General features: G+C 46.7%; 1 protein-coding gene across 2 annotated transcripts in view; it reads right to left on the reverse strand.

Annotated features, from left to right (window-relative positions):
- The window catches only part of hal (histidine ammonia-lyase), a 118,844-nt gene that overhangs the window by 12,781 nt on the left and 93,307 nt on the right, over nucleotides 1-12,756 (reverse strand). For both annotated transcript variants that reach the window (XM_072471929.1, XM_072471928.1), the window contains 5 exons: nucleotides 10,873-10,968; nucleotides 10,717-10,775; nucleotides 8,830-8,910; nucleotides 7,215-7,280; nucleotides 6,242-6,407 (listed from right to left, as the gene is read on the reverse strand). In XM_072471929.1, coding sequence (XP_072328030.1) covers nucleotides 6,242-6,407; nucleotides 7,215-7,280; nucleotides 8,830-8,910; nucleotides 10,717-10,775; nucleotides 10,873-10,968 — 468 coding nt within the window. The remainder of the gene's footprint in view (nucleotides 1-6,241; nucleotides 6,408-7,214; nucleotides 7,281-8,829; nucleotides 8,911-10,716; nucleotides 10,776-10,872; nucleotides 10,969-12,756) is intronic.

Genomic DNA, 12,756 nt, shown 5'->3' on the forward strand with positions numbered 1-12,756 from the left:
AAATTGTTCGATCCACATTTAGAATGGAAATTCCCTATGTCAACTTGTCACGCTGTTTTTATACCTTCCCAACAGTGGTGGCACCATAGAGCCTCCATTTTGAATTTCGCAGCTCTTCAGTTGGGAGAAACTCCTCCTTAACTCCAGCCAACTCTGGGCCAACTGTTCAATTCCACCCATTCATCTGATTCTTGTTTGCAACATCACATAAAACCAACTAATGTACAAATGAAAATTGGTTCCTGGATAATTCACAATCTTGTCCACTTCCTTTTCACACTTTCCTGTTGTCACGGTTTTCAGTCAGCATTTATCATTGCAAATGGTTATGTCAACATTTTCTATCCAATCGCAGATCATTAGGTGGCTCTGTGGAATGAGGTTCTGAAGGCTCCATTGTTATTTTGTACATTAAAATAAAACTGGTATGCATCAACTCGGTAAGATTAAGACCTGTTAACTGTGGGCACATCACCCCAAAGTGAGGTCGTCAGGCCTCCGAACTCTGGCTTTCCTACGAAAATGAAACAGGAGGCTTGGTGGTGCCAATCCCACCTCATTTACATCTGATCACTTTATAGGTTCAAGCGCTCTGTCCTCCTTGGAGATTCCCACGTGTGTAAAATAAAGCAACATTGTCCAATTAAAATCATTGACAGAGGCGGTAATTTTGTAGCAAATACCTCATGCACACTCACACAATACAGGTGACTACAGTTGACATTGTGTATTTACTTAAAAAACATCTCCCACCATTTTGCAACCTAGGAAGTAAATCACTCACAACAATTAATAATGTTATAATCATTGGGTTTTCGATGAAGCTAGGTTTTAAACAGTTTCCTTTAAGTCAAGGTGAAATGGAGTTGTTTGGAGAGGGGGATGTGCCCCCTATGAAATCTGCTTGGAGACAAGCCTCCATGGTTGTTGCAGGAACAGAGGCCCAGGTCAAGACTTATTGAAAGTTAGGTGCATGTTTCAACAACTGGACACAAAGGAGGAGGTAGCTGGCATTCCTGCATATAGACACACACTCTCAGAGTGAGTTAGACAGAGAGACTGGGCAAGAAGACTGAAAACAAGTGTTGCTTTATCAAGCAGAAGAAATTAACTGTTTGTGGGTTAACAAAGGAATCTGTGAGCACAGATTCCTTGTTCAAAGAGATGAGGTTTGTGGAGAATTAAAGACCAAATGAAGGGACTTTATTCAAAAGGACATGGAATATTCACCCTGTGGGGTAAGGAGAAATAGTCCCGCTGAAGCTGGGAGGAGCTTGGGACTTCATATACAAAGCTACATCTCTGCTGAGAGTGTTGTGTAATGTGCAAATGTGGCATGGGGCTTTCAGTTATGTGAAGAAGTTCATGGGGGATATATTTTCTGTCGTCTATTAGTTGCCTACTAATTAATGTTTAGTCGATATTAATTTTAGTTTGTTTGTTACAGTAAAAGTCTTAAAACCTGAAATCTTGCCCTGCGGTTCTTCGTGGTGGTCACTGAGAAATTCACATATCTTAAAAACATTTATTGCTCTCTATGGAGATCGTAATAATAAACACTTATATGCCCTGGTTTTCATTATTCCAGTTTATCAACAGATGCACAAAAGGGTTAAAAGTCACATCCATACACAATACGGATATTGTGACCACAGGCCCAACAGCGTTACTCAATCGTTTATTCACTGTTAGAACTACAAGTAGCCACATCTGGATATACAATTAGCTCCATGTTCCTGCAGACAACGTTGGCATAAAGGGGCAGAAAATTGTATTATGACCCTCCGCCCCTTTTCCATTTGCAAAGCATTAATCACACAACCAGGTTATCTGGTCATTCATCACTGCTGTTTATGGGAGCTTGCTGTGCAAACCAACAGCTGCATTTCCTATATTACAGCACTGACTTCACTTCAAAAGTACGTAACTGCTGTAAAGACGTTGGATAGAAAATGTTGACATAACCATTTGCAATGATAAATGCTGACTGAAAACCGTGACAACAGGAAAGACGTCCAGTGTTGGTGAACGGTGCCACAGAAATGCAATACCTTCATTTGTTCCCTATACATAGAGGTTATAGAGATTATCAGCATATACACTGGTTTCTGCAGTTCCTCGCTCTGTGTTAAGCAACAGCGTAAGTTGGTCTTCAAACTTTATTTTCGGCTCCAAACATGATATTTTAATATTAATTTTGTGCTTTTGAATTCAACAACACATGTAACAGAATTCTGCTGGTGAAACACTGAAACAAACTCCCTGAGTTGGCTCTTGTGATAATATCATGGGGACTCTGTTCACACTTTCAACTTTCTGCCTCATTGGCTCGACAAGTTGTGTTAATTCAATTGGAAAGTTGGTTAGCTCAGTTGGTTGGATGGCTGGTTTGTTGATGCTAACAGTACTGGTTTGTGTCCTGTACTGGGTGAAGTTACTATGAAGGCTCTGCCTTCTCAAATTTGCCCCTCACCTGAAGAGTGGTGACCCTCAGGCAGATCATCACCAGTCAGCTCTCTCCCTGAAAGGAGACTCTTGTGACTTTCACATTTATTAATGCAATTAACTTTTGAAAGAATCAGCCTAATAGGGCGGTAATTGGCCATGTTGTATTTGTCCTGCTTTTGGTGGACAGGACATACCTGGGCAATGTTCCACATTGTCCAGTGTTGTTGCTGTCCTGGGACTGCTTGGCTAAGGGGCGCAACAGGTTCTGGAGCAAAGTTCTGACAGAATGTTGCATGTTGTCTGTACGAAGAATTGGCTTGATGGTCTTAATTGTCTTTCCTCGTTTCATATTTGCTGTCCCAATTAATTCCCTTACCTGGGATGCTCAATTAGTTAACTTCAGGTCAGACTCTTGCAGGTGGAAGTCTTGTAGCTCGAGGTGTCAGCCGTGGTTTAGTGGCAGCAGAAAGTTGTGGGTTCAAGTCTCACTCCAGAGACGTGAACCCACGTGAATGTCGACACTAGCACAGGACTGAGGGGGAGATGCACTGTCAAGAGTTTCAGACTCTCAGGGGCGACAGTAAATTCAGGTCATCAACTCACACGACGTCTCCACAATGAATGTCATCTGGCCACTCCACCAAACTGTCTCTATCATTTTGGCGCTCCTCACAGTTCACAATGCTTCTGGGTTCTGTACAAATGTTACAATCGTTCCCTGTACACTAAGATCAGGGTCATTAATACGTATCAGAAGAGCAAGAGTCCCAACACTGACCCCTGGCGAACTCTACAGACCTTTCTCCAGCCTGAGAAACATCCATTAACCATCTCCCTCTGGTTCCTGTAAATCAACCAACTCCGTATCCATGTTGCTACTGTCCCTTTTGTGATGAATGTAGGAAAGTTTTATATAGATTGTATTTTATATATATATATATATATATCTGTTGCAGCAATATTTTTAACATACAGGCAGGCAATGTGACTACAAAAGGTGCAATTAAGATGTTGTAAATGTGAGATAATCATTTATTCCAACCATTTATTTGTTTACAAAGAGATGCCTAATAGAACTTTGTTGCGATTGCTGGAGATTCCCCAGGGAGTGGATAATTTGAGACATTGGGCTGGCTTCTCTGGTTGCCGACGCCGAAATCGCATTCGGTGAGCGGCTGGAGAATCCAAGTTTACAACCAAATCGGGGGCGGTGCCGCTTTCACGATGCTCCGCCTCCTCCAAAGCGGCGAACTGTAGTATGCCCTGCCACGTATTGACATTGCTTAAGGCCCGTCTCCCGATGCTCTGCCCCTGACCGGCCGAGTTCCCGGCGGCGTGGGTCTCTTATGGTCTCATCCGTCGGGAACTCACCGTGGCGGCTGCGGTCTCAATCAAGTGCCGCCACAGTCGGGGGAGGGTCGATCCGCAGGCAGGGGGGGCATTATTTGGGGCTGGGGGAACTGTGGGGGGAGGGGTGGTCTGGGCACATGAGCCGGCCAAAGTGGGGGCACTATTTCACGGGCCGGGTCCGCGGGCTGCGTCCACATGCGCGGCCGCGGACCCGGCAATTGTCCGGGGCATATTGGCAGCTAGAGCCGGGTGCTCCACACTGCCGTCATACTAGCCCCCACCAAAATGGGGAATCGGTGGCCATTTTGCGCCAGTTCTCCGCCACTATTCCCACGCTGGCATGGGGACGTAGCCCCAGAATTGGAGAATCCAGTCCATTGTGTTTAGACTTATGTAAGCAGGTCATGAGATCTGAGTGGGATAAAGGTGATGTAATTAATGGGAGGAGCCAGGTCTGTCAGTAGTTTTGCAGTTTGATCTGCGCTTGTCAGTCTGCTAGGAGTTTTTAAGTTGAGCAGCAGCTTTTGCCAGCTTTTGTCAGATTGAGCAGGAGTCTGACAGAGACAGAAGGATTTGCATGTTGTGCTTGAAAGGGTCTCTCTCTACTTTTCTGAAAGGAATCTCTACACAAGAGTGCAACAAGTACCCGTATGTTTGTTAACTTTATTACCAATGGTTTTTGACCTGTAATGGGCTTTGCTTAATTGCAGATAGAGAAGGTATCAGTTGGTAGTTAAAGTGTTTCCTTTTAATTAAAGAATTGTTTAACTGTTGATTGAAAAACAATTTTCCGTGATGTTAACGCGTTTATCCCATAAAATTCATAGTACAGTGCAGACGGAGGCTATTCGGCCCATCGAATCTGCACCGACCCACTTAAGCCTCACTTCCACCTTATCCCTGTAACTGAATAACCCCTCCTAACCTTTTTGGACACTAAGGGTAATTTAGCACGGCCAGTCCACCTGACCTGCATGTCTTTGGACTGTGGGAGGAAACCGGAGCACTCGGAGGAAACCCACGCAGACACGGGAGAATGTGCAGACTCCGCACAGGCAGTGACCCAAGCCGGGAATCGAACCTGGGACCCTGGAGCTGTGAAGCGACAGTACTAACCACTGGGCTACCGTGCTGCCTTCACAAATGCCTTCACCACCATCTCAAACTAGTGACCCTTAGCTTCGCCGGGTAGACCACACCAAAGTGCACATTGCGTTTACACAATGCGGTCTTAGACCGACCGAAGCTGTCTGTCTCCTCGCCAGCTCCGTCCCACTCCGCCTCCCACTTCTGCTGCCCACCTCAGCACCTTCTCCTTCACTTGAAAATTGTGAAAGCAGCCAATCACAGCTTTCGGCCGGAGTGACCGGTGAGCCCTGTCCAATTCATAATGGGAGGGGTCCTCCCCTTCTCCCATCAACTTCGCCAGCATCGCGGCAAAGTACTCTGCCGGCTTGTGGCCCTCCACTCCCACAGACACTCCCACAATCCTCAGATTCTGCCTTTGTGATTAGTTCTCCAAGCCTTCTGCCTTGGCTCTCCTTTGATCTCTGCCACCCTCCGCAGCCCCTCACCCATTGAGATGAACTGGCCGCTGTGTCGCGACTGTGTCTCCTCCACCCCCTTGATTTTCTCTCCTTGCTCCCGCACTGCCGTCAAAGGCTTCACCAACTTCTCTCTCATCGGGGCAAGGGTCTCACCCACCCACTCCTTAAGCGAGGTCATTATCTCTGACCGATGCCTTTCAAAATGTTTTGAGAACAGCCACTCAAACACCCTTGTCATCACTTCAGCCGTCATTTCCAAGGTGATGGGTGCAGCCCCAGCCAACGAGCTCTCTCCTGCCATCTTTTCTCCTGCCGAACTCCTCACCACGTTTGACGGCAGATCTTCGCTCATTCCCTTTTTCCCTGGGTTCTTTTCCCTGGTTTTTGACATTCATGAAATGCCCCAGAGTTTCCCACAATTTCTCACATAAGAATATTCCCCAAAACTAGGTGTAAAAAGCCTAAAAAAGACAACTCTGGCAGGAGCCACAAAACATGTGACCTCCACCTACATGCCGCAACCGGAAGTTCTACTTGTATTATTTTTAATAGGTCGTTCAATTCAAGCTTCAATCATCTCATCTTAAAGAATACAAGCCAAGTTTATGCAGCCTGCCTTGGGTAATATTCCGGTGAGTTTCGAACGCCGAGGGGTGATCTAATTGAGGTGTTTATAATGATGAAGGGATATTCTTTTCAGGTGTTCTTGGGGTACAGCATATTGGTTCATATTGCACCAATTTCTTCCCCGCCGCGATATCTGAGCTCTCTTCCAGATCCTGCACCTTCCTCTTTCTGGTGGCCAACTGACCACTGCGATCGCAGCCATAAGCATTCCACCAATAAATACACAACCAGTACTGAACGTGCTGGAATTCAAGAGTGAAGTGATGTACCCAGAGCAGCTGCTGTGCAGTGAGCTATCATGAAGCCAGAGTTCAGGCCCCCTTCATTGACCAGGAAGGCAGGCAGTTCACTCAGGGATGGGTTACACAACCTTTCGATTCTCCTCTCGCTGATTGCAGCAAGCTCGTGAACACCAATCGCCAGATAGTCAAGGGCCTGTGTAAAAACAACAACGTGATTGGTTCTGGTTAACGATACAGCAATGATACACAGTCATTGGTTTAAAATGAAAAGATATTTCTTTTCAGCCTTTTGATTTATTTCGCTATGTAAGATACATCAGGCTTTGTATGTGACAGAAATATAAAGTATTCTTATCCATCTTAATGCTTTTTACTATTATAATAACTGTAAATGTACAGATATTTAATATCTGTATTAATTATAGAAAGCCTTCGTATCGGAGCTGTAACCACCATTGATAACAGGTAGACATTCTGAAGACGCTTTATAATGCAAGACTCAAAATAATACTCTGCAAATCATACAGCACAGGAGGCCATTTGTCCCATTGTGCTGTCTTTCTGAAACCCTTTTCAAAATGCTTTAACCTTATTACCTACTCATAAAATAGCAATCAAACATTGCAGTCCAGTTCACAGCTGCGTAAACAATACTTTCTGAGCTAAATCCATATTAGTCCCACTTCTAACCCAGTTAGGCTCACTTGTGAGCTCTTTGCTCATAATCTTTTACTTTTCTCCTTCAAATGTTTGACCTTTCAAAGCCATGTCTTATTCTGCTTCCTCTGTTTGTGGTTGGACATTCCTAGTCTTAATTGCCCTCTGGATGAAGAGGTTTCTCCCCAACTCTCTCCTCATCCTTCTGATGAGCATACATTTCTGACTTCCATTCTCAATTCTCAATTTACTTCAGCAAAATTCTTCCCAATGTTCAATGCCCTCAACAGCTCTCCCCTTAATCTTCTTTATTCAAATAATATTGAGTGAAACAGACACTTACTTTTGCAGGATACTCTCCATGGAAGTTTCCACCAGAAATTGTCTCTCCTCTATCTGCAAACACCATCTGAAGTGAATAAATTAAGGTTTAAAACACGTAGCCATGGTGGCAATGGGAACCCAGTAACTGGTACAAAGAACCCGATAAATGTCACCATAGAATTAAGTTGCACTGTGGTGCTTAAAAAAGATTATTTCCTGTTGCCACAAATATGTCCCAAAGTTTTTGTGGAAGACAAGACAATTAGGATTTATTTAAATCCACTACATTCAACAGCAGGTCTGGCTGGATCTGTGGAGTGTGAAACGGAGTTGAATTTTCAGATCTGTGACCATTCATCGGCACTGATTGAAGGTCATGAACCTGAAACGTTAACTCTGGGCCAGAATTTTATGTCTCCAGCTGTGCTGGAGGGTGAGTGGATGTGGAGGATGCATGGGACGGGTGTATGGGGTACACATGGGAAATATGATGAAGCAACACCTGCACTTTCACCTCCTCCCTCCTCACTGTTCAAGGCCCCAAATACTCCTTTCAGGTTAAGCAGCATTTCGCTAGCAGCTCCTTCAATTTGGTCATTCTGCTCCCAATGTGGTTTCCTCTACATTGAGGAGATTAATGTAGCTGGGTGACTGCTTTGCAGAACAACTTTGCTCAGTCCGGAAGCATGACCCCAACCTTCCTGTTGCTGTCATTTTAACTCAGCACTTTGCTCACAAGCCCACATGCCTGTCCTGAGCCTGTTGCAGTGCTCCAGTGAAGCCCAGTGCAAGCTGGAGGAACCAACACCTCATCTTCCGGGTGGGCACGTTGCATCCTCGGGCCACAACATTGAGTATGGAAACTTTAGATTGTGACCTACCTCCATCTTAAACCCCCTTTTAAAAAATATTCCAGACGTGTATTTCCTCAGCACAACTTTCCCACTCCAGGCTTCTGTTCTTAAAGTTGCTACTTTTTGTCGTGGTTTCTACAGCTCTAACACATTCTACGTCCCTTCAGTTCTGATGAAGAGTCAAAGGTCTTGGAGCGTTATCTCGGTTTCTCTCCTGATAGAAGCTGGCAGAGTTGCTGAGTTTTTCCAGCATTCTCTGTTTTTGTTCCTCTTTTAATGGGTGGTTTATCATAGAATAGAATCCCTACAGTGCAGGAGGAGGCCATTCAGCCTATCGGGTCTGCACCGACCTTCCGAAAGAGCGGCCCATTTCCCCACTCTATTGCCATAACCCCAACTAACCGGCACATCTTTGGACACGAAGGGGCAATTTAGCATGGCCAATCCACCTAACCTGCACAACTTTGGACTGTGGGAGGAAGCCCATGCAGACACGGGGAGAACATGCAAACTCCACGCAGACAGTCACCCAAGGCTGGAATCGAACCAAGGTCCCTGGCGCTGTGAGGCAGCAGTGCTAACACTGTGCCGCCCACGTTTGGCACATTGAAACCGATTAGATTCAAATAACACTTAAGTCACTTGTATATATGTCAATTATCTCTCTATGTCTTTTACACTAATTGTCATACCTTACCTCTGTGCCTCTTTTAATGTTTCAGTGGTAGAACCAGAGTTAACAGTCTACAAAAAAATTCACACTAAGATCAGGAAGGATACTGGATTATCTGTGGCACTGTTAATCTCAGTCTCGATTATATTTTTCACAAATGCGATAGTGTCATTCACCACCCCATGCACCTGCAAAAAAACACAATTGTATCAAATCATGCAAATGGCAGCAACGTTTTGTTTTACTTTACTGAGCAAGAATGTCCATACTCCCATAGTCTTCAACCTGTTCAAATGAATGAAAATTTGTTACTGAGTTAATCCTGTACCGGCGGCATGGTGGTACAGTGGTTAGTACTGCTGCTTTACAGCTCCGGGGACCTGGGTTCAATTCCAGCCTCAGGTGACTGTCGATGTGGAGTCTGCACGTTCTCCCCATGTCTGAAAGGGATCCTCCGGGTGCTCCGGTTTCCTCCCACAGTCCAAAGATGTTCAGGTTAGGTGGATTGGCTGTTATAAATTGCCCTTAGTGTCTAAAAGGTTAGGTGGGGTTACTGGGTAACGGGGATAGGGTGGGGGCGTGGGATTAAGTAGGGTGCTCTTTCCAAAGGCCGGTGCAGACTCGATGGGCCGAATGGACTCCTTCTGCACTGTAAATTCTATGATTCTATGAAATGTCTGCATCTTATCAGAGGAGCTTGTTTTATCCTGAAAATTGGTATCAGCCTTGCTTAATGATGAAACTGAGCACATACTCCAGGCTGACACCCCAGTGCAGTACCGAGGGATCTCTGTACCTTGGGAGGCGCCACCTTTCGGATGAGATGTTAAACTGAGGGCCCGTCTGGCCTTTCAGATGGAAGTAAGAAATGGCATGTTGGTCTTTGGAATAAGCGCAAGACAATTTAACCCCAATGTTCTGGCTAATATTAATCCCTCACCCAACATCATTAAACCAAATATCTGGGGCTGGATTCTCCGTTTCAGGGACTATGTCTACAGGCCATCGTGAAAACTGTGGGCTTTTACACCAGAAAAACTGGCGACAAAAGGCCACAGATTCACAGCCCTGCAGGGGGCTAGCAGGGAGCCATCGTGAAGCTCGCAGCTCCAGCTGCAGATATGGCCCCCCACACTTCCAGGTCAGAGGTTGCGCATGCGCACGGCAGCGGCCTCTAGGGGCTGCACCATGTTCCATGGCAGACTCAGACTGCGGAGCTGGACCGCGGAAATAGTGTCCCCGATCGGCCGTGTGCCCGATCCGGACCACCCGCACAATAAAGGCACAGTCCCATATGAGGCCCGCCCTGCCCTCTGATTGGCCTGCCCCCGTCCATGGCAGCCACGGACTGAGTCCGCAGCCACCTCGAGAATTTCCTGAACGGCTGGAACCATATTAGAAATATGCCGTCGGGACTTCAGCTGGTTGGGGGCGGAGAATAACGGGGTGTACCTGAAGCAATGGTCGAAGGTGGGGGATACGCGGCACGACTGCTTTTCAGGGGCCGGAGAATCGGGGAACCGACACCGGTCCCGATTCCATGCGGGAAACTGGATTCTCCGCCCCAGCGCCGGTTTTGGCGTTGGGGTGCGGAGAATCCAGACCCAGTCATTATCTCACCATGAGCACAGGGATTAGGGCTGGGAGAGGCCACTCGGCCCCTCAGGCCTGCTCTGCCATTCAATAAGATCATCTCTAATGCCTAGGTAGAGCGCTCTTTCGGTGGGTTGATGCAGACTCGATGGGCCGAATGGCCTGCTTCTGCACCTTAGGGATTCTATGAGTGTGAGGCTATGGAAGACGCTATAGAAATGGAAAACGTACTGATCAATAACAAAAACAGGAAATAGAATTGGGTTATCAGCAGCATTACAGTACGTGTGATCCAGTTCATTCGGGTTTTGATGTGCCAATTATTAGTGTTTGTTGGCTGTAGCCTAGTCAGAAAGGGGTCTGAAACCGTCAGGTTCTAGAGAAGTGTTGGAAGTGCCTACCTGTGGGCAGCATCGTAGGGTGTAGGCATCCTGAACACGGTCACAGAACCTGTGGCTTTCTGTGAAGGGAACACAACATTACAGAAATGCCCAGAAGAAACCTCCAGAAGTGCACTCAAAATCACCATTAATGCTTCAAGCTTAAGAAGGGCTTACCTGCTATTTCCGAGGGATGGTGATCAGACCCCAGCAGTGATCGAAATCGAAAAGCTACCTCCACCTGGCCAGGATGAGGCCGTAACTCATGAATGTCTAGACAGAGTAATAACAGGTAACCAGTGACTGAGATTGTCTTTGATTTGCACAGGGGCTTTATGGCTCATCATTTAATCAAATCTAACTCATTAGGTAGTTTCATTTCTTCATAGCTCCAGTGCATCTCGTGGCATTCATAAGACTGCAATGCACATGGACCATATTTGCTGAGTTCATTCAGTTTAGGATATATATTACCCTCTTTACTAACTTTGCCAAATAAATCAGTGTTGTGGTAAAGGTGTGGAGTGGAGTCCAACTTTTCCCAGATAAGTGTAAACAGAGTGAATTAAAGCTCACTATTTATTTAAAGCAGTGGGGTAATAACATAGAACATAGAAAAATACAGCACAGAACAGGCCCTTCGGCCCACGATGTTGTGCCGAACCTTTGTCCTAGATTAATCATAGATTATCATTGAATTTACAGTGCAGAAGGAGGCCATTCGGCCCATTGAGTCTGCACCGGCTCTTGGAAAGAGCACCCTACCCAAAGTCAACACCTCCACCCAACACTAAGGGCAATTTTGGACACTAAGGGCAATTTATCATGGCCAATCCACCTAACCCGCACATCTTTGGACTGTGGGAGGAAACCGGAGCACCCGGAGGAAACCCACGCAGACACGGGGAGGACGTGCAGACTCCGCACAGACAGTGACCCAAGCCAGAATCGAACCTGGGACCCTGGAGCTGTGTAGCAATTGTGCTATCCACAATGCTGCCGTGCTGCCCTTAAGAACAAATAAATCTACACTATATCATTTTACCGTAATCCATGTACCTATCCAATAGCTGCTTGAAGGTCCCTAATGTTTCCGACTCAACTACTTCCACAGGCAGTGCATTCCATGCCCCCACTACTCTCTGGGTAAAGAACCTACCTCTGACATCCCCCCTATATCTTCCACCATTCACCTTAAATTTATGTCCCCTTGTAATGGTTTGTTCCACCCGGGGAAAAAGTCTCTGACTGTCTGCTCTATCTATTCCCCTGACCATCTTATAAACCTCTATTAAGTCGCCCCTCATCCTTCTCCGTTCTAATGAGAAAAGGCCTAGCACCCTCAACCTTTCCTCGTAAGACCTACTCTCCATTCCAGGCAACATCCTGGTAAATCTCCTTTGCACCTTTTCCAAAGCTTCCACATCCTTCCTAAAATGAGGCGACCAGAACTGTACACAGTACTCCAAATGTGGCCTAACCAAAGTTTTGTACAGTTACCAAAGTTTTGTACAGTTTTAATGTAAGATTCAAAGACACCATGGTGCTGAGGGGCCAGTGTGCAAGGCCTGTATTTGTTGAAGGGCCAGTGTGTGATGTGAGGGGCTGTGTGGTGGGTGGGAGGCTGTGTGAGAGGCTGTGTGAGGGGCCTGTGTGGTATGTGAAGGGTCTGTGTGAGGGGTCGGTGTGAGGGGTCTGTGTGAGGGGTCTGTGTGGTGGGTGAGGGGTCTGTGTGAGCGGTCTGTGTGAGGGGTCCGTGTGACGGGTCTGTGTGAGGGGTCCGTGTGAGGGGTCTGTGTGAGGGGTCCGTGTGAGGGGTCTGTGTGAGGGGTCTGTGTGAGGGGCTGTGTGGTGGGTGGGAGGCTGTGTGAGGGGTCTGTGTGGTATATGAAGGGTCTGTGTGAGGGGTCCGTGTGAGGGGTCCGTGTGAGGGGTCCGTGTGAGGGGTCTGTGTGAGGGGTCTGTGTGAGGGGTCTGTGTGGTGGGTGGGAGGCTGTGTGAGGGGTCTGTGTGAGGGGTCTGTGTGGTGTGTGAGGTGCTGTGTGGTGGGTGAGGGTCTGT

Source organism: Scyliorhinus torazame, chromosome 13 (assembly GCF_047496885.1).
Source record: "Scyliorhinus torazame isolate Kashiwa2021f chromosome 13, sScyTor2.1, whole genome shotgun sequence".
Classification (NCBI taxonomy): Eukaryota; Metazoa; Chordata; class Chondrichthyes; order Carcharhiniformes; family Scyliorhinidae; genus Scyliorhinus; species Scyliorhinus torazame.